The 19821-nt window shown below is 29.9% G+C and overlaps 4 protein-coding genes across 5 annotated transcripts; 3 read left to right on the top strand and 1 right to left on the bottom strand.

Annotated features, from left to right (window-relative positions):
- Positions 1–2097: 2097 nt before the first annotated feature.
- LOC137919132 (thioredoxin, mitochondrial) lies at positions 2098–4450 on the top strand. Its single transcript, XM_068762103.1, has 2 exons — positions 2098–2421; positions 4104–4450. The coding sequence occupies exons 1-2, from the start codon at positions 2237–2239 to the stop codon at positions 4366–4368; spliced, it is 450 nt and encodes a 149-aa protein (XP_068618204.1). The 5' UTR covers positions 2098–2236; the 3' UTR covers positions 4369–4450.
- Positions 4016–5340, bottom strand: LOC137919131 (uncharacterized protein C7orf50 homolog). Its single transcript, XM_068762102.1, has one exon. The coding sequence runs from the start codon at positions 5126–5128 to the stop codon at positions 4445–4447; it is 684 nt and encodes a 227-aa protein (XP_068618203.1). The 5' UTR covers positions 5129–5340; the 3' UTR covers positions 4016–4444.
- A 1637-nt stretch (positions 5341–6977) lies between these two features.
- On the top strand, positions 6978–11291 carry LOC137919302 (glutamic acid-rich protein-like). The gene is made up of 5 exons (XM_068762341.1): positions 6978–7296; positions 7458–7937; positions 8256–8396; positions 8727–8832; positions 9351–11291. Exons 1-5 carry the CDS (start codon positions 7105–7107, stop codon positions 9410–9412), a joined length of 981 nt encoding a protein of 326 aa, XP_068618442.1. The 5' UTR covers positions 6978–7104; the 3' UTR covers positions 9413–11291.
- A 3106-nt stretch (positions 11292–14397) lies between these two features.
- Positions 14398–19506, top strand: LOC137919317 (uncharacterized). Of its 2 annotated transcripts, XR_011106724.1 has the most exons (6): positions 14398–14881; positions 15291–15461; positions 16738–16908; positions 17424–17663; positions 17859–17955; positions 18160–19506. XR_011106724.1 is itself a non-coding variant. In XM_068762361.1 (5 exons), exons 1-4 carry the CDS (start codon positions 14528–14530, stop codon positions 17910–17912), a joined length of 750 nt encoding a protein of 249 aa, XP_068618462.1. In that variant the 5' UTR covers positions 14398–14527; the 3' UTR covers positions 17913–17955; positions 18160–19506. The 2 variants fall into 2 exon arrangements, 1 of the variants encoding a protein (XP_068618462.1); XM_068762361.1 differs by lacking the exon at positions 17424–17663.
- Positions 19507–19821: the final 315 nt, after the last annotated feature.

The following is a 19821-nucleotide window of genomic DNA, read 5'->3' as shown; positions in this document are numbered from 1 at the left end:
TAAAAGACAAAGCATGTCTTGGAAACGACCATCCTCTCCATCCATTAAGAAATTTCGAGTTGCTCCTACCGCTGGCAAAGTTATGGCCTCTGTGTTCTGGGATAGTGAAGGAATCCTTTTTATTGATTACATGCCAAAAGGTCAGACGATTACTGGAACCTATTATGCAAATTTAATCCCGAAAGTGCGTGTAGCGATTAAAGAAAAACGTCGTGGAAAACTGTCGTTGAGCGTGTTGTTCCTTCAAGATAACGCTCCTGCTCATCGATCGGAAGTTGCGCTCAACGCAATCCGCTGTGCTGGCTTCAATCTCCTTGACCACCCACCATATTCTCCGGACTTAGCCCCAAGTGATTTTCACTAATTTCCAAAATTAAAAGAGGAAATTCGTGGAACAAAATTTCACGATAATGACGCGGTTATAGCTGCCGTAGAGGACTTTTTCGAGAGTCAAGAAAATAATTTTTTTTCACAAGGAATAAGGAAGTTAGAAACGCGTTATTCTAAATGCATTGCATTGGAGGGAGATTATGTAGAAAAATAAAATATTATTATTTAAATCTTTGCATTTTTTAATATTGATTCCAAGAATTTTTTGATTCACCCTCGTACCTTTCACGCTTTGAGAATTATTAATTTTACACCATAAACGCTTTAGTTAATATTTCATTTGGAAATTTTAGAAAATATTAATGCTTATTGTTTTAGAATATGTGAACAAGCCTTTCTGCATTATAATTAAATCTACATATTAGTAAAAAAGAGCGATACAATTACACACAAAAGAGCAAGGGATTGATTTGTTCAAATAAAAAATTAAGGATAATGAAGGAACCTATTCAAATCCTTAATAATGTCCTGAGCTTTCTAAGCGCATCACACTTGCAGCCGCTTCGAATCCTTAAACAACATGAAAGCTTGCCGCTTTGCCAAACGAGCGAGCCGAGAAGGGTTACATATAAAATTTCAAGCCGGTAGGATCGCTGTGGAACTTAAATGGCGAATTTAAAGTACACGTATTTGCGGTAACAGTCAGGGAAATTAGGTCGCCGGGTTTCGGCCGGCCTGAGCCGGGGAGTGCTTCATGGACCGGGACTCGAAATAAATTATAGTGATTTGTGTATTTTATTATTGTCTTCTAAATAATAATTATAATCACATTTGATTAAATTTATATTCAAGATGACATTTGGTTTTTAGTTAATCAATTTCATATAAGTTTGTTAATTTTGATAACTAATATTTCTAACTATTAAACCTTGTATAGTCCGGAAAGTAATCTAGCCTTAAAAGTTAACCCAAGCTAGTACATATCATTTAGCTAATAGAAAATTTGCGCATGACTTTAACTGTGATGCGACAAGTCATTTACAGCATACTGATTTGCAAAGACAAAATGTGCTAAGGTTAATGTTAAATGTAACTATCGAAACCCATAAAACATTTATCAAATAGTACTCATTTGAACAGTGAGAACATAAGGAAATCTGTACTATGTATAAAAATATTTTTACATATGCGTATTAAAAAAAATTGCATCCTAGTATGCCTAGTGCTAATTTTTGAGTTTAAATGATAAATTGACGTCTTTTTATCTATTAATTTCATTTAAATATTCAACTTATAAAGTCACGTGTTTCGAAAACGTTTCTTTTTTGTTATCACTCCCATTGTTAAAATCCACAAAGTGATCGCCACTTGACGTCCTGACGCAAAAAGGTAGAATGTCGCTTGGATGCGCTATCAATCCGTTTAGAGTAGACTAGAAAAGACACCACTGTGTATATTAGATCTTATGTCTATCCCCGTCTCCTTGACATTTGTAAAGCTAATAATTTAACTTTTTATTTTACTTGTACAGTAAATAATAATAATACTCTGGTAGATATTTTTAAAAATTCTAAAATATTTTTTGCTGTATTTCGGTAACAACTATATATATATATATATATATATATATTTAAAAAGATTTTTCAAATAAAAAGTTCAATGTCGAAAATTAAAAATGCAGCATTCTATAGAGAATTTAAAGCTGTTATTATTTATAACTAAATTATTTTTAAGTCTGACCAGGAAATTGTATGTTTATTTAAAGATCAGAAGACAAACATGACAGACGGACTTATAAGAGCGGTGACTTGATAGAACTCTGAACGAACGTCATTATAGTTTTTTAAATCATTTGTGCGTCAATTGTTCTTAGATTATTTGTTTCTTGTGCAATCACTTTTCAATAATGTTTGCAAAAAATGTCACTAATGTGTTTGTTCGTAGTTTAGCTTTTGGTCAAGGCCCTAAAGTAATGCGTAATATCTCAATATCTGCTGTTAATAATGATATAGTCAAAATACAAAGCACAAACGATTTCAAGGAAAAAGTAATAAATAGCAAAGTCCCCGTGGTTGTGGATTTCTTTGCTACGTAAGTATTTTAATAATCATATATTGACGTTACCGAAAAATTTAAAAGTCGGCATACTTTGTGTCTACATTAATCTAAGAATATCACCGATGCCGAAGCCTAATAGAAAACTTATAGAAAAATTGTAACACTATAGGGTATAAGCTGTAGTCTCTAACCTCTATATAAAAACAATTCTAAATCAAGCGATGTCATTAACTCTGTCTTAACTCACTATTAAAATTGTTGTTCGTAATAAAACAACTACTTGCAATAATAAATAATGATTATAATAAATGTGATGTAACATGTAAATGTCACTAAATTATATTTCACCTACATGTTTCATGTATAAATTTTAAGGGTATACAAAAACACAAATCAAAGTAAGGAAAGTTTTTCATGTGCATGTTACAGAGAATAATTTTATTATTGTGTCAGATTTTAATTAGCTAAGTCTAAACACAGAACTTGAGAAATAATATTATTATTATTAAAATTAAGTATATGTAAGTTTAATTTTAATAATTTATCTTAACTATGAATGTAATGAAATATGGAGTAAATGAAACAATATGCAAGTTAATGTACAGAAAAAAATGTATGTTTAAGTTTATTTACACATCAACATTGTGAAATATCATGATATGGGTGATTTTTGGGCAATTTGTAAATATACAACAATGTTAAAATTTATCAGCCCTGTATTGGTAAAGAATAATAATATTATAAAGCCTTATTAACAGGGACAATTTATAAGAAGTTATTGTTATTATATTAAGAATAAAGTTTCTATGTTTATATAATTATAGAATATATACAGAAGTTAGTGTCAATGAGAAAATTTCTTTCTTCAATTTAAGGTTATGTTATTGTTGGTACATAAGTGTAACAGCCTCAAGAATATATAATCTCATATTTATTCAGGTATTCTAAATAAGCATACCACTTGCAAAACAAAATATAAATGTATATTATGTACATTTGTATATGTAATAAAGTACAAAATTTAAAATTTTTGCTTATTTTAGAGTAGTGGCAGCCCTCTGGCAGAACTGAGACTTGCAATCATTGGTTGCAGGTTCAATTCACGAGGATCAACCTTATGTAATTTACACTTTGTGCACTAATAATATATGGTTGCCATTGTTTACAAAACAAGTTTCCAGAAGATAGACAACATTCTTTACATTACATAACACAAACACTGCAATTGCTAACCCGCCTACCAAGTGTTGCAATTATGGTATATCCTCTCATAAATTTTATAGGGGAAGGCCTGTGTGTTGCAGTGGCTGGCTACGGGCTGGAACAACAATGATTTCAGAGCGCACAGCCTTGTGTTTTAATTATTTTACCTCATATCTAAATGTTAGGAAATTAATAAAACAGAATGATTCAGTTCTATAAATAATAATAAAACATATCCAATAGTTTAAAGAAATAAAAAAAATGATAGTTTATATGCAACATTGCAATATGAATAGTATATACTCTTAATAATCAATTTACTGTTTATATTCCATCACTAAACACAGAATTATTGACTGTCCAGTTTACTCAGGATAAGTTTAATTGAATCTTTACTTTGTGAATAAATAAATAATGATATCTTAAAAAAAATATATTCTATGCAAATCATATGATTGTTCAGTCAGAACTACCATATTAAATTGTTATAAATTTAATTTTGTGTACTCTAGATGGTGTAATCCTTGCCGCTTGCTAACTCCACGTTTGGAATCCATAATCTCTGAAAACAAAGGAAAAGTGGTTCTTGCAAAAGTGGATATAGATGAACAAACTGATTTAGCTCTTGACTATGAAGTGAGTTCAGTTCCAGTTTTGATAGCCATGAAAAATGGAAAGGTGCAGCACCGCTTAGTTGGCTTGCAGGACACTGACAAACTAAGAAAGTGGATTGAACAGTTCACAAATGAAGAATCTAAAGCTGAAATAAAGGCATAACTTATTCATAGCATGTATAGTACATTGTTGTTGAAATATGTAGTTGGTGTAATAAATTAAAATAAAACAAAGTGATTTATTCTTCTAAACATTGTATTAAACTCCGAGCTCTTTTATAAACAGTATCCTCAGGTTTTACAATTGTAGAATCTTGTGAATCTTCAGTGTCGAGGTTGGTACTAGTGTCATTTTTATCTTGTTCATTACTTTGTGATTCTGTCCAATCATCCATTTGTTTAATTATTTTATTGGCATCAGCTAGCAGAATATTTCTTACATTACCTTTGGCTGATTCAAAATATTCTAGTAAAATTGGCCATGAGGCATCTGGAATGAGACTTGAAGAAAACTTGTTCTTAAGTAGCCAGACTTGCTTAGCTTTCATAAACTTCCAATTGTCCTTGTCATGTTTCCATTGTGATAAATAATTAAGACATTGTGATTTCAGTTGATCTTTAGCTACTGCTGCAGCCGCAGCTTGACGTTCCGCATGTTTTTCTTTCTTCAGTTGGCGATTAGACTTTTTGTTTTTTGTGCCCGAAGATTGTACAGGTTGTGTTTTTTTCTTTTTGGCTTGTTTATGTTGTGTTTCTGTAGCATTATCATTAATTTCATTTTCCACGAGCTTTCTTTTTTGTGACTTTTTGTCAAAGTTGTTCAAATTCTCGATTTCAGAATCATTCTCAACCGTTGACGTATCTTTGATTTCACAATTGGCGTTAGGTTTCAGTTTCTGCATTTTTTTCTTTTTGCCCCCCATTTATTGTTTGTTTAGTTAACCTATTCAATACTCAACACCACTCACTTTCAATATTTGAAGGCTACTATATTGTATTTGACACGTGCTTTAACACGTTTTTGCGAAACTCCATGCACAGATATTTATAAAATTTCTCATCTTTGAAGTTAAGATAAAATATGATATTATTTATGAAAAAAAAAATATTAATGTTCTTCAAACCATAGCTTATACTGGTTTGAGGTATTAAGATAAGACGTAGCAAATAATTTTTTGATGGTATCATAAATAAATTTATAAAATATAATTAACTAATAAAACTTGTTGTAAAATAAGGTCAACTTGATGAAAATTGCTAAAATATAAATTTGTCGAAATTAAGGAATACCATGACCCGTGCATCGTTCTGTAATTTTTATATATCAAGTAAGTGTCAACGTGTCACTAGTGGTTGATCGATAGAATCTGCATTACTTTTAAAATGGCAGCTCCTAAATATAGAATATGGCAAGCCTTTTCAAAAATAATTGTCACATCAAGACAACTTCATGTTGCTCTTATTTTTTCGATCGTCATATGAAGTATATCCTAATTAGATATACTTTCGATTCATAATGAAAGTTAATTACATATTTTTAATAATCAATAATTTTTAATGCGTGAAAGAAGAAATGGAGTCCTTTCGACGACGAAAAGAATAATGTTAAGTTTAATTTTTTTTCCTTAAATATGATCTTTTTTAAGTAATACTTAATAGTTATTAATACTTAAGTTATTTAAGTTTACCATTATCATATTATTAGCAGAAGATGAAAAAAAACTTGATAGATTGAACACCAGCTTAGTAATTACTTACATTAAAAATATTTATGACAGTTGGAAAAGATATCAAATTATATTACTGTCGGAGAAAAAATTATAAAAACATCCATTTCTGATTAGTATGCAGGATGATAACAGTGATGTCAATGATGACTAAAAAAGTTGAATGTGAAGGAAGCTATTCAGTAAACGTCTCGTCATACGATTTAAAATCTGTGAATCTAATATTATTATTAATAAATTATTAAAAATATAGCTTAAAATGTTATTATGGTTAATAATTTACTTCTTTATAACCCAAAAAAGATAACTGGTCAAAAACTAATAAAATGTATTAAAATTAACTTAGCACTATAATCAGTTCATTACAAAATTGTGATATCATTATAACACATTCAATTAGTTGCTGCGCATATAAAATTCGTAACATAAATAGCTTTCATACTACAGTCTTGTTCTGAAAACTGAAAAGCGAAAATATGTTCTTAAAAGGATTTCATTGAAAATGGTACTTAAAAAAATGGTACTGAAAAATATTAACATACTAGGACTGGTGTGTTAAAGCTTGTTAAATTAATTTTATGTCTTCATCGCCCGAAGCCTGGTATTGGTTGGTTTATTTTGAGGGCGTCCTAGTTAGTAAAATTTACAAACGAATTAGACGTATCAAGTTTCTACGTAACCGGCACAGATGTGTTGCAGTTGAAGTAAATTCTATGTTAGTGATATATACAATTTTGTTATACTGTTTAATGTGGCCTATAAATCAAGGCATATATACAGTTAGCCTATTAAATAATAAAATAACTAGAAAATGCTTGCGACTTCAAAACGTACGTACGTAATAAAATATTATTAAATATATATATATATACAGAAATGAGATGCAACCATAATGAACAGGATTTCTAAAAATAAGTTTTTTGTAATAAAATGAGAAATATTATTTTTTAAGACTGTAAGTTAGTACATTTTTGAGGCATAAATAATGTATTTTATTTAACAAAAAACTGTTTCGTTTGGTAACCCTGACTGTCGCAATTTTTGGCACGTCACAGCCGCGTCATCATGTCTCCGTGTCTGCTTTTATCGCTGTGGAATTAAATTAATCGACTATATCACATTTAACTGATAGGGGTACGAGTTGAGTGCAGTTTTTTTTATTAAATTTAGACATGGAACTGCTTAGTCAGGTGTCTAATGTACAATTTTTGTACCCTGCCGCAGCTGTTGCCGTTGTTTTAGTATGTGCCGCGTTAGTATTTATTTTTGGATTTCACTCAGCGGAACAGCCGCAATTCGATAAATTGCCTCTTGTTTTAGACGATAGAAAATCTTCTAATAAAAAGAGAAAAATTAAAGAGAAGGTAAGACATTGTATTATCTTATTGGCATATATTCCGGCAGGAACAATGTGCGCTCATTTTATTTTTAACTTGTTAGCATATATATAAGTTTTATTCTTACTAAAAATTTATTTAACAGTGGATATTTAGGAAATATTTTTATAAATAGTATTTTGTTTCAGAAATCCTCACCCAACCGTACTGTCGATGATGTGAAGACAAAGACAGAAAGTTCTAAAAAATCACCGGCTAAGGAGAAAAAAGAAGAGAAACAGAAGGAACCCGAGAAATCTAAATCAAAGGAAAAAGTTGTGGAATCAAAATTGACGAAGAAAGATGCCAATGAAGTGAAGAAGGGAAAGAAGAAGGCTGCTACTGAACTCGAAAAGCCTGCTGATTTCGATGAAGGTGTCTGGGAAGAGGTTCCCAAAAAAAGTGATAAGAAAAAAGTGAAAGTGCCTGAAGACAAGGATAAAAAGGAGAGTCCTGCAAAAAAGAATAAGAAAAAAGTTAAGGATGCTGATGTTGAAGCTGCTCAGCCAACCGAGGAAAGGAAGGATGTTATTGCTAAAGTGACTGTCACTGTGGATTCTCCACTTGACGAAGAGTCAAGCCGTGCTCTGCAAGCTCAGGTTGAAGAGTTTCAACGAGTACTTAAGGAGGTATACTGTTAGTACTTAAGAGGGTAGTAATCTTAAGCATGTAGAGAAAATTTCTATAATTTTTTATGCACTTCATTTTCGTTTGTGAAATATGTTATGATATATATCTTATTACTAATTAATTAATAACTATTTTTATAATTATTATTAATTAATTAAATTAATGTGCTGCGATAGGTTATTATTTAAATCCATAATCTTAATTGGTTGGTGGGAGCTATACAAATTCACAAATGGAGCCTGTTTTTACTAGAATTGACTTTTAAGAAATTTCAGCACATAACTTTAAAATGTTTTACCAATAATATGGTTTTACAGGCAGAGAAACGTGACCAAGCAGCTCTTGGTGGCACCGAAGAGGAGGATGGTGTTCAGAATGAGCTACCAGAAGTGAAAGATCTCAGAAGCAACAAGAAGAAAGAAAACAAGGAAAAACAAATAAAAAAGAAGACAGTTGAGGTATGGTTTTGATATTTTAAACTGACATGACAATGATGAGTTAACTCACTTAAATGAAATATCATTCAAAATTCTAAAGAGACAATTTTCAAATCTCAAGACATGTATATGGCATAAAATAGACCACTTAAGAAGAAAGTATAAATAAATATATATAAAGAACAATATAGGATAAATATTGTTTGTTACATGAACTAAAAACCTGTCAGTCGATTTTATGGATACATTAAAAATTTGATCTATTATCACATAAATGTAAAAGATTAAAATTCATATATAGAATACATTTTTCTAAGCTTCTTAAATTATAGTCCATTTCTTGATTTTCAGTCTGCTGTTATTAAGAATGCTCCTAAAACTGAAGAGAGAGAAGTGCCTGATGTCTCTGAAAAACAAGACAACAATCAGAATGCACCTGCATTTGATGAACTTGGTGGTAAGTTGTGTAACAATAAATTTTGAGAGTATTATTTTGGTAAAACCATTACTGCAATAGAGACAATATAAAGCATTATATAAAGCAATAAGGCAAAATAAAGCAACAAATTTTGTATGAGCTAATCTGTACATAAAATGTTATATCTTTAATTTAGAATGGAACATGGTCAACGAGATTAATTTTGAAGTTATTAAGTGCATAATCTGGTTATTATATAGTTATTAATGATGAGGGGAAAACTATTACATTTGTTTTATTGTGTTGTAAAAGCATTTCTATAAAACAGTTTGAATTTTCTCTCAAATAAATGGCAGAATTTAATACAGACAATAGTAGTATAACTTTTATAATGTCATATTATAGTCTTGTTCCATTACCATCATTTTATCTTATATTATTATTTTTAACAGCTAATTCATTAAATATATGCAACATTCACAAATTTTATCCTATATTTCTCATATCTTCAATGATCAAATTACTATGTCATCTGACCTTATATGTGGACTTTTCAGATACTTGGACAGATGCCAAGGTTTCTAAGAAGAACAAAAAGAAAGCTCGAAAAGACCAGTGAAATGCATGTTGTTAAGACAGGGTCCAGTCGCGTTGGGATCAGCTCAGTTGCTAGCTCAGTGCTGCTCATCACACCACAAATAAAACTACATTATATGTTACTACATTTATATTTTAATTTGTGACATGACATTCAAAATAATATCTCTTATTTATCTTCTTTTATCATTATTGACTTTCAAAATTTTTATTTATGTTTTCCTCTCTTTGTAGTTTTATATGGTGTGAAATTGTTTACATTAAGTTTTAAGATAATGTTGATATACACATTCAGTTACTTTACGTCCATGTTTTAGCTACATATTTTATGTTATGATTTGTTTTTTCATTATAATTTAAATAATGTTTCTAAATAAGGCATAATATGATTTGTTTTGTATAATGTTAAGAGTCATTACATTCTAATTGTTCTTCTAATATGATGAGGGAACCTCTTGGAATCTGCAATATGTCTTGATGTTATTCTGCAATATATTTTTGTCATTGGCTTTTAGATGTATTGTTTATTCTTTGTTTTAGCTCTGTTATTGTTTCAGTATGTACCTGTAAGTTTTAGAGACTTTCATATGGACATTCATGAATTTCTGGTGCTTGTAGAAATAAGAGTTTTTTCCCCTCATTTCATTCCAGCCATGAGCATTGTTTAAACTTATGGGTAACACATCTTTGTGTTAAAATCTGTAAGTATATTGTTATTTATTACTTTTATCATAAACTTTATTGTTTCATTTAAAGTGTCTAAAAAGTGGGACCTAATTGGATATTTATCACAAACTTTTCTCTTATTTTACTAGACTTACTCATTCCAAAAGCTGTTCTGTTAACTTTTTTTTATCAATATAAGTGATTTCCGTCCATACAAAAAGTGCTCATTTGTCAATCTTGCAAGTAGTTTTCATCCAATCAGATTTCCTTTAGACTGACACATATCTGGTAGTTAAGTGATATTAAAAATATGCTATCTGTTGTGGTAGTCATACAAAACATCGATTTTTTATTGCAGATTCCTATTTTGTATATGTAGATTTAAGATTAATGTTTTATTCAAAATGTCTAAAACGGAATAATATTTTAAAATTCGTCGTGACTTCATATGTAAAGTCTAATTTATTATTGTAATTAATGGAATAAGAGTGAGATCATAAAAAAAATTGAATTTGTCAAGATTGACAAGCAATAGTATAAGCTTATAGACTTTTAATACTACGAATTTCTAAAATTAGTTGTTAAAAATTATGGGGGTTATCGGCTGTGCAAAAACACTTATATGGGATTATTTCCTTGCACATGAAGTAACTTAAATCATCTTTGCATCAGTCATAGAAATACTGTATCCTTACATAGTCATGTTCACATACATTTTGATAAATCTTAACATTTATTTACGAAATTTTACTGCACTTCCGTGATATCTATTCATGTTGGAAGGTGCAATCTATAGATAATCCTCATTGCGTTAGTATTTAAATATGCAAATGAAAATTAATAAAAATCCTTGTAACATCTCTCCCATGGATAAGTATCCTAAAGTGAACAATTAAAAAAATCCAGAACTTGATGATTTATCTGATGTTAGTGACTTAAAGACACTGGTACTTAGATCCTATGTATTTACAAATTTATGCTCTGCAAATCTAATTACAGTATCTACAAAGAAATAATTAATAATAAATAGTACATTAGATATTATTTTATTTTCAGCTTCATGATCATACATAGAATATTAGTAGACATAGGTGTGATGCATACTTAGCATGAGTGAAATTTCCTTGAGCTACAGTGTCATACAGGTTGTATCTTGAGAATGTTACTGTTTCATGTCTCTGAAATGTAATGAATGTGTAATATATTTTTTTAAAATCAATAAAGAGTGATATTGATTACAACATTTTTATTTTATATTTTGAGGCTGACCATTAATCTTATCTTTATTCTGCCTTCATTTTAAATAGCTTTCAGATATTTGTAACACTGGGGAAAATATAGGCAACCCTACTGTTCCCAGTACTAGTAGACTACGACTTTTTCCTTTATTCCACACTACAAAAGCATTATTTTTTTCAAATAATAATGACTATCACAAGAATTAGAAAGCTTTATGAGTGGTATGATTCATTAACATTTAAAAAATACGTTTCATTACTAGCTGATGGACCTGGAATATTAATTCTAATAGTACAACCATAGTTTTTATTTGATATTTTTGTTAGGAAAAATATTGTTAATTTATATTAAACATGTGCTTAATTTTTTGTGCCAGGCCACTGTTACTATAGCCCGATTGAACTGCGTCGAAAGCGTGCACGCCTGCCGCGTAGTACAGCTGTATCGGACAGACTAGTGCATTTTATTTCATGAACTGATCAGAACCATGTTAAGTTAGTCATTTTATTACCATAAAGACTCAATCACCTAAATTCTCATGTTAAAAAGAAGCTGCAACTTAACAAACCGAAATTAACTCCATATTATGACAACAGCCAGTTTTTGTAAGGCATATCAGCAAGTACAATCAAGTTTAGCTTTGATTAAATAAATAAATATATGTATATCTTTTTAAAAAGGACGTCAGTGTGAAGGTAAAATCCGTACGTGATTTAAATATTGTAGTAATAAACTTTATTCAACATCACAGGAAGACTGCCAAAAGCACCGATTGAGCAATTACAGTTTTGAGAACTTATAATCAACATTCTGTTCAGGCGTTATAGTAATTCAAGTCACGTTAAACTAAGACTAACAAAAGATTATTCATAAATTTTCCAATCTGTAGATAACAAACCGTTTTTAATTCTGATATGAAAGGGGTCAAGTTTCTTCGTTTATTTTATACACAAAAATTAAACAACCTACAAAATACGCGATATAAAATAATAACATATTCCAATCCGTATCAAACGTATTTTTGTAGTTATATGATATTCTATAAATTATAAAGCGAGCGTAGTTAAGAAACATCTCTTCTTAATGGTCACTTCATCTCTGAAGGTCGCATCCCTCTTAAAACGACTTGACGGAATTGATTATAAGTTCTTTTTACTGCCACATCTGCTATTTTAGGGCAGTACTAGTAGAGAGCCCAGTTATTTATTGATTTGACTTGACTAGCGCAGCAGGTAGGTGAATACCCATATGATCTTTTCAGTCCAAAGTAATCTGAATATCTGCGGCCGATGTGATGAAAATAACTTGGGCGTCGTTGGTATCATATTGTAGGTAATCTGGTGTCAAAACATGTACAGAAAGAAAGCTGGCAGCCGACGCTGCTCTACCAGCGCTTATCGGAACCAGCCAATGTTACTAATCTGCTCTGGTAACACAAAACCAGCGCCCATAAGCTTGTCGGAGTTTTTCGGCGTTGGTTTTGTGCTTTCTTGCAATGACGATAGTTCTTTTATGCTAAATTAGACAGGTATAAATATTTTGAACTAATGTTTATTTATCGACCACCTTTTAAAATCAATTTTTAATAGCATTGTAACATAAAGCAGTCTCTTGAACTATAAGCATCTTCATTTTACTAAAGCCTTGTTGATGTTTTTTTTATTACTGTTATATTATTTGTTATTTTTTTAGGGTTGTTTTAACGGCCTAAGTTTTTAAAACGTATAGGGATTAATTTAATGATGGCAATATTTTCTTCAGTTTTTAAACATGTACAGGAAAATGCTTATAATAGCAAATTCTCTTAAAGCTAATTTATGTTAAGTATAGTCATTTTAAACATGTTTAATTTAAATAGCCACATATTGGTACACGAACTTTAGCAATCATTCATAAAATGAAAATAATTGGTACACCTTAAAAATACTGAATTTAATTGATGATTAAACATACTTGCACCTATAGTTACGGTGTTCACTAAGGCATAGCCAAAACCATATAATCAATTATTTATTTTACAAAATTTTACAAAACCTAAAAATTTTTATTTAAAAATTTAAAATGGCATTATAAAAACATGTCAGTTTTGACTTTTTCATTGTTGACATATCAGTAGTCAAAGCTTTCTTGTTATAATGAAGGCAATTTCAATTTGTTAAAATGAAAATATTGGTCTAAATTTTATTTGGAAAAACAATCGATACAATTATCGTCAATACTTTATGAAGGATATCATTTAATCCCTAATTAAGACACAGTGTCGCCGTCGGTAATTTAAAATACATATCGATATTTTATGCGATACATCAATTGCTTTTCTAAAGTCAAAAAGGAAACAAAGTTTTTAAAGCATCGATAGAAACATTAAGAACATTTATAAATTCTGATACATAAAGTTCTATTCCCGAAAAAATGATTTAGTGGCTCGTAAGATCATATTCCTTAAATTAGATATATACATAGATTATTATAAATGATTGATACGAATCTTAAAAATATGTAAACATTTTTACATATCATCCTGTTCTGATTTTTTACTTAGTGACTGTTAATATCATTCGTTGAAAATCATATTTACCCTATGTATCACCAAATGTTGTTTTTGCTTCATCTATGAATCCCAATATTTATTGCGACTTATTTATGCCATGCTGTTATGTAAAATTCGTGTAGGCTAGTACTGCTTTTGCATCCAGCTTCAAGATATTACGCATATTTTTATGTAAAATATCTATAATGTTATTTCATCTACAGCAAAAAAGTCGAAGGCGTAGGAATATATAGTCGTGTCTGGGCAGGGGTCATGTTATTAGTAATAATCTTGTATTAAATATTTTTAATCATTTAAAAAAAAATCATGTAAAATTACAATAAATAAGCACGTGGTATTATGTTAATTTAAAAATTGATATTAGTACCAGATTAAAAAAATTCGTAAAATTTGTTCTGGAAAACTTACTAGGCAACAAAACATAAAAATATATTAAGAAGTGTACAACGCATTGCAAAAACACACCGATGTATCGGAAAATATGCACTACAGCTGATGTCTCCGATTTGATACATCGACTAGTATTAATTTAGTAAGTTGTTTTTAGTCTATTGCACATGTCGTTGTCTACTTGTGTTGTTCTCGTGCTTATAACTTTGACGTTTTATCATTAAACTAATGTGACTTGGATTGTTTATTAGGAATATTAGAACAGTTTGTCTGTGGTTTTTTAACACCATTATGCCATCGCGATACACTCCGCAAGAATATGCTAATATGCACTTAATTTATGGAGAATGCAAATGCAACGCTAGTGCTGCGGCGAGACTTTATCGCGAAAGGTATCCTAATGCTGAACGCTATCCGGATCATCGTGTGTTTGTAAATGTTCACCGGTCACTCTCAAATGGGCTATTTCCTAACGAGTTACATAGTAAAGGAAGACCCTCAGTAGTTTCTGAGGATAAGCTTTTGGAAGAAGTTACACGAGACCCGAATTCCTCAGTTCGAGGTATCGCAGCGAGGATAGGAATAACCAAAAGTACAGCATACAGAATTTTGAAAAAATATAATTTACATCCCTGTAAAAAAATCGTAAGTCTTACACTTTGGAATGGAACTAAACTTCTGTTTCTTTTGATTTTACTTGCCAATTTTGTGTAGTATGGAGATAGTAATATTTTTTTTAAATAATTTGTCAAAAACAGCTATTTTAATTAAAAGTCAGTCTATGGCTTTAAGAATTTTGCTACCATTTATTGTAGAATTATTGACGGTCTTATCTCTGCAGTCTGGTTTCCACAGCCAAGTGGCACTGTGCTCGTTTCGTGCCCATATTATTATTACTGCCAGTATAACGAAATAAAAAATAGGATAGTAAAAATGTGCAGTGTTCAATCATGGGAAAATATCATCATAGTAGCAGTAGTTATTTTTGTGTTCACCAAAAAATGTATCTCACTTAAGCATAATTATTCTGATTTTATATGTTTTAAATTATTAGAAAGGCAACATTGAAGATAATGAAATTGAGGATGTAAAAGTTGATTTGCTGCAAGAGAGAAAAAGTAGTAAAAGAAAGTCAAAAGGAAGAATTGAAAGCAGATCACCACCTACAGAGTCAAAAAGTAACAAATGGGATACTGAAAAAGTTGATGACACTGCTGAATATCAGGTATGTTTTTAATTATGTCATGTTTTGTTGTGAACATACATGAATTTTTATTTAATGCAATTATTATTTAATGGACAAAACACTTTATAAGTTTCACAAAATCTGTAGAGATTTTTTCAAAACAGATTCTTATATATAAGGTGATTGGTTATAGGTGCAAAAGCTTTAAAGAGGGGAGTATATAGCTCATTTACTCTCAATTACTGTATAGTACATCCTATTAAAAATTATTGATAAATAGGAATTATAAATAACAATGATAATATTGTAAGAATAAGAATGTTCAAAATAAAGTTTTTTAAAGATTTATATTTAATTTATAAAATTAATATAATTTACTATTTTTCCTGTAGAGAGAAATTACTTTGTACTGCGGACTGTAATGTTTTAGTCTATTGCATATGTCATTGTCTACTTGTGTTGTTCTTGTGCTTATAACTTTTAAGTTTTTTTATTAAACTCTAATGTGACTTGGATTATTTATTAGGAATATTAGAACAGTTTGTTTGTGGTTTTTTTAACACCATTATGCCATCGCGATACACTCCGCAAGAATCTGCTAATAAGCACTTAATTTATGGGGAATGCAAATGCAATGCTAGTGCTGCGGTGAGACTTTATCGCAAAAGGTATCCTAATGCTGAACGCTGTCCGGATCATTGTGTGTTTGTAAATGTTCACCTATCACTCTCAAATGGGCAATTTCTTAACGAGTTACATAGTAAAGGAAGACCTTCAGTAGTTTCTGAGGATAAGCTTTTGGAAGAAGTTACACGAGACCCAAATTCCTCAGTTCGAGGTATCGCAGCGAGGATAGGAATAACCAAAGGCACAGCATGCAGAATTTTGAAAAAATATAATTTACACCCCTGTAAAACTTCGGAATGGAACTAAACGTCGGTTTCTTTTGATTTTACTTGCCAATTTTGTGTAGTATGGAGGTAGAAATATTTTTTTGTAAATAATTTGTCAAAAACAGCTATTTTAATTAAAAGTCAGTCTATGGCTTTAGGAATTTTGCTATCATTTATTGTAGAATTATTGACAGTCTTGTCTCTGCAGTCTTGTTTCTATAGCCAAGTGGCACTGTGCTACTTTTGTGCCCATATTATTATGACTGCCCGTATAACGTTATAAAAAAATAGGAGAGTACAAATGTGCAGTGTTCAATCATGTTAAAATATCATCATAGTAGCAGTAGTTATTTTTGTGTTCACCAAAAAATGTATCTCACTTGGGCATAATTACTCTGATTTTATATGTTTTAAATTATTAGAAAGGCAACATTGAAGATAATGAAATTGAGGATGTAAAAGTTGATTTGCTGCAAGAGAGAAAAAGTAGTAAAGGGAAGTCAAAAGGAAGAATTGAAAGCAGATCACCACCTACAGAGTCAAAAAGTAACAAATGGGATACTGAAAAAGTTGATGACACTGCTGAATATAAGGTATGTTTTCAATTATATCATGTTTTGTTGTGAACATACATGAATTTTTATTTAATGGACAAAACACTTTATAAGTTTCACAAAATCTGTAGAGATTTTCTTCAAAACAGATTTCTTATATATAAAGTGATTGGTTATAGGTGCAAAAGCTTTAAAGAGGGGAGTATATAGCTCATTTACTCTCAATTAATGTATAGTACATCCTATTACAAAATCATTGATGAATATGAATTATAAATAACAATGATAATATTGTAAGAATAAGAATGTTCAAAATAAAGTTTTTTAAAGATTTATATTTAATTTATAAAATTAATATAATTTACTATTTTTCCTGTAGAGAGAAATTACGTTGTACTTTGTAATGTCAGAAGTTATTGACCTGATCCATTTCAATAAAAAGTATAAATTCCTTTACTCTTAAGTATCAGTTTTTAAATTGGTTTTAAATTTAAGTGAATCTCAAATATACATGATTATGACAAATCTGGTGATAATTTTGAGCTAAATTACAGAAGAAATTCACAAGAAGAAAAGAAGAGGAACATTGTTTTATAAAGAAGATAGACATTTGAAAGTATATTTAACTGAAATTGAAGTGTTGGCTTATTCTAGACAGCACCTATGTGAGTAAAAATCCATGGAATGCAAATGAGGAAGTGAAATGTGCACTTATCTGGTTGTATAAGTGAGATGATGAGCTTCACCTTGTGCAGTGCAGGCAGAAATAATTTATTGTATTAATTTACATATTAGTAAGTCATTAAAGCTGCCTCCATAATTTCATAATAATATTTTTTTTCATATGCATCTGAATATGCAGTATTGGGCTATAATTGGAATGAATATGGTTACTTCTTACTTACTACAAAAGGGTTAAACAAAACGTTAAAATTGAAGAAGTGAAGTGAAGAATACATTTTTGCTAATATTTATAAATTTGTTTGCAGCATGCCATTACTGAGAGTGATTCTGCAGCTGAAGAGACAAAAGTGCCTAAATAACAAAACAGTGACCAAAATCTACCTGAATTTGATAAACTCAGTGGTAATTGTCCAGTTGTGATCATAAAATAAAATAGTCCTTTTCTGTTTTCATCTCTATTTTTTTTTACTTTTATGTACTTTTTAGTACCGCACTTCTAAAGTTTTTTTTTTACTTTGGTATTTACTAAATTTATACAACATGCATAAATTTGACTTTATATTTGATATATCACAGATCAATATTTAAGCTTAATAAACTTTTCAGATACTATAAATGCCAAGGCTTCCAAGAAGAATGAAAAGGAAGTTCGAAGAGACCAGTGAAATGTTTGTGGTTGAAACATGGTCCAGTCAGGCACCAGCTCAGCTGTTAGTTCAATGCTACTAACTACAAATAAAATGATTAGATGTATATAAACTTTTGGTAAATAATATTTGTTCTTTGGGGAATCATCATCCACATTTTTTCATATTGGGCTTGAAGAAATATGAACTGAATTTTGAGGTCAGTAGGGGTTTTTCTTACCACAGATTAAAGTCTTGCTTAACACTTCATTGAGATTGAAGTAGCTAAATGCTGTGCATAGCCTTGTGTGGTAACTAAGATTAAGGTTCCTGGGACTTTGGGAGCATTGTCTTGGACCATTACTTGATTGATAATTAAGATGTTTTACTGGATTTGGTGTTTGCTCTGTGAAAGGATGCTTAGTTTTTAATTTGCTTGGGTGGAAGCTCCATGCAATGAACGGACTTAAGTGGCTTAAAAAATTGCTTAGTTGGGAGGGACAATGTTTGTAGCTAAGGACAGCTGCATTCTTTCGATATGTTTTATCCAAAAATAACAACTAATTTATGTTTATGACATATATGATTTCTTATTATAAAAGTAATTTTAAATTAACTTGTCTTATTGTATAAAAATTAATAATTCCTATTTCATTTAAAATGTATACAACATGGAGTAATGTTTCTTAATTTGTCATATAATTATATGAAAGTTACATCTACTTGATAGTTATGAATTTATGTGACATTAGATAGAATTGACACAAAAATCAAAAAATTATTGAGGCTCACAAAGTATAGCATAAGCTAATAGACTTATACTAAGAATTTCTATAGTTAGTTTCAAGAAAAAGAAGCAATGGAATTATTCCCTACATTTGAATAGAGTTTATCACCTGTTACTGTTGTACATTTTATTAAATAAAATTTAACACACTTTTTTGATATTTGTATGAGTTGTTAGGCCTTATTAATATAGCTTATCTAAAATGTAGTAGTAATTAATTTAATTACTATTGCATTGTAAGCCATTTTAAGAAAATATCTTTTAACTTCTCAGCCATTGATAAGTGTCTCAGAGAGAACAATAAAGATGCTGGGAACTTTTGTGGTTTATTTAAAGTCAGTTTCTGGAAAATGTTGTTACATATATGTAACCTACAAATGTAATCACAAAATTGTCAAGGAGGAACAAGTCTTAAATCCATAACAACTTAAAAGTTTTTTTTCTTAATGGTCATACCTAATATCTTAATAGGTGTGACGCTCTGCACGAGTACAATTTCATTGAGAAAATGTCATTTTCTTTGCAATATAATGAATGTGTAATAGGTATATATTTTTAAATTAATAAAGATCTATATAAAAACATATTTTATTTGTTTTTTCTTTGTTTCAACATACTGCTATATTTTCTTTTTAAGTAGCATAAAGTAAGATGTTCAAATATACTTCGACGAGATATTTTCTGATGTATTTCGTGGTAACTTACTGTTTATAATATTAAATGGTCAAAGATTCAAAAGCGTATGTAAATGCCTACTTGAAAGAAGATATTTTGAATAACAAAACATTTGAAAGTTACAAAGCAGACTTCCTAAATAAACTCAGTGCCATCTCCAATTATAAGTAAAAACATGTT

The sequence above is a fragment of the Battus philenor genome, unplaced genomic scaffold (assembly GCF_028537555.1).
Source record: "Battus philenor isolate CCGP_79_NKW_IND1 unplaced genomic scaffold, ilBatPhil1.0.hap1 SCAF_16, whole genome shotgun sequence".
Lineage (NCBI taxonomy): Eukaryota > Metazoa > Arthropoda > Insecta > Lepidoptera > Papilionidae > Battus > Battus philenor.
This window is presented reverse-complemented; position numbering and strand designations above follow the sequence as displayed.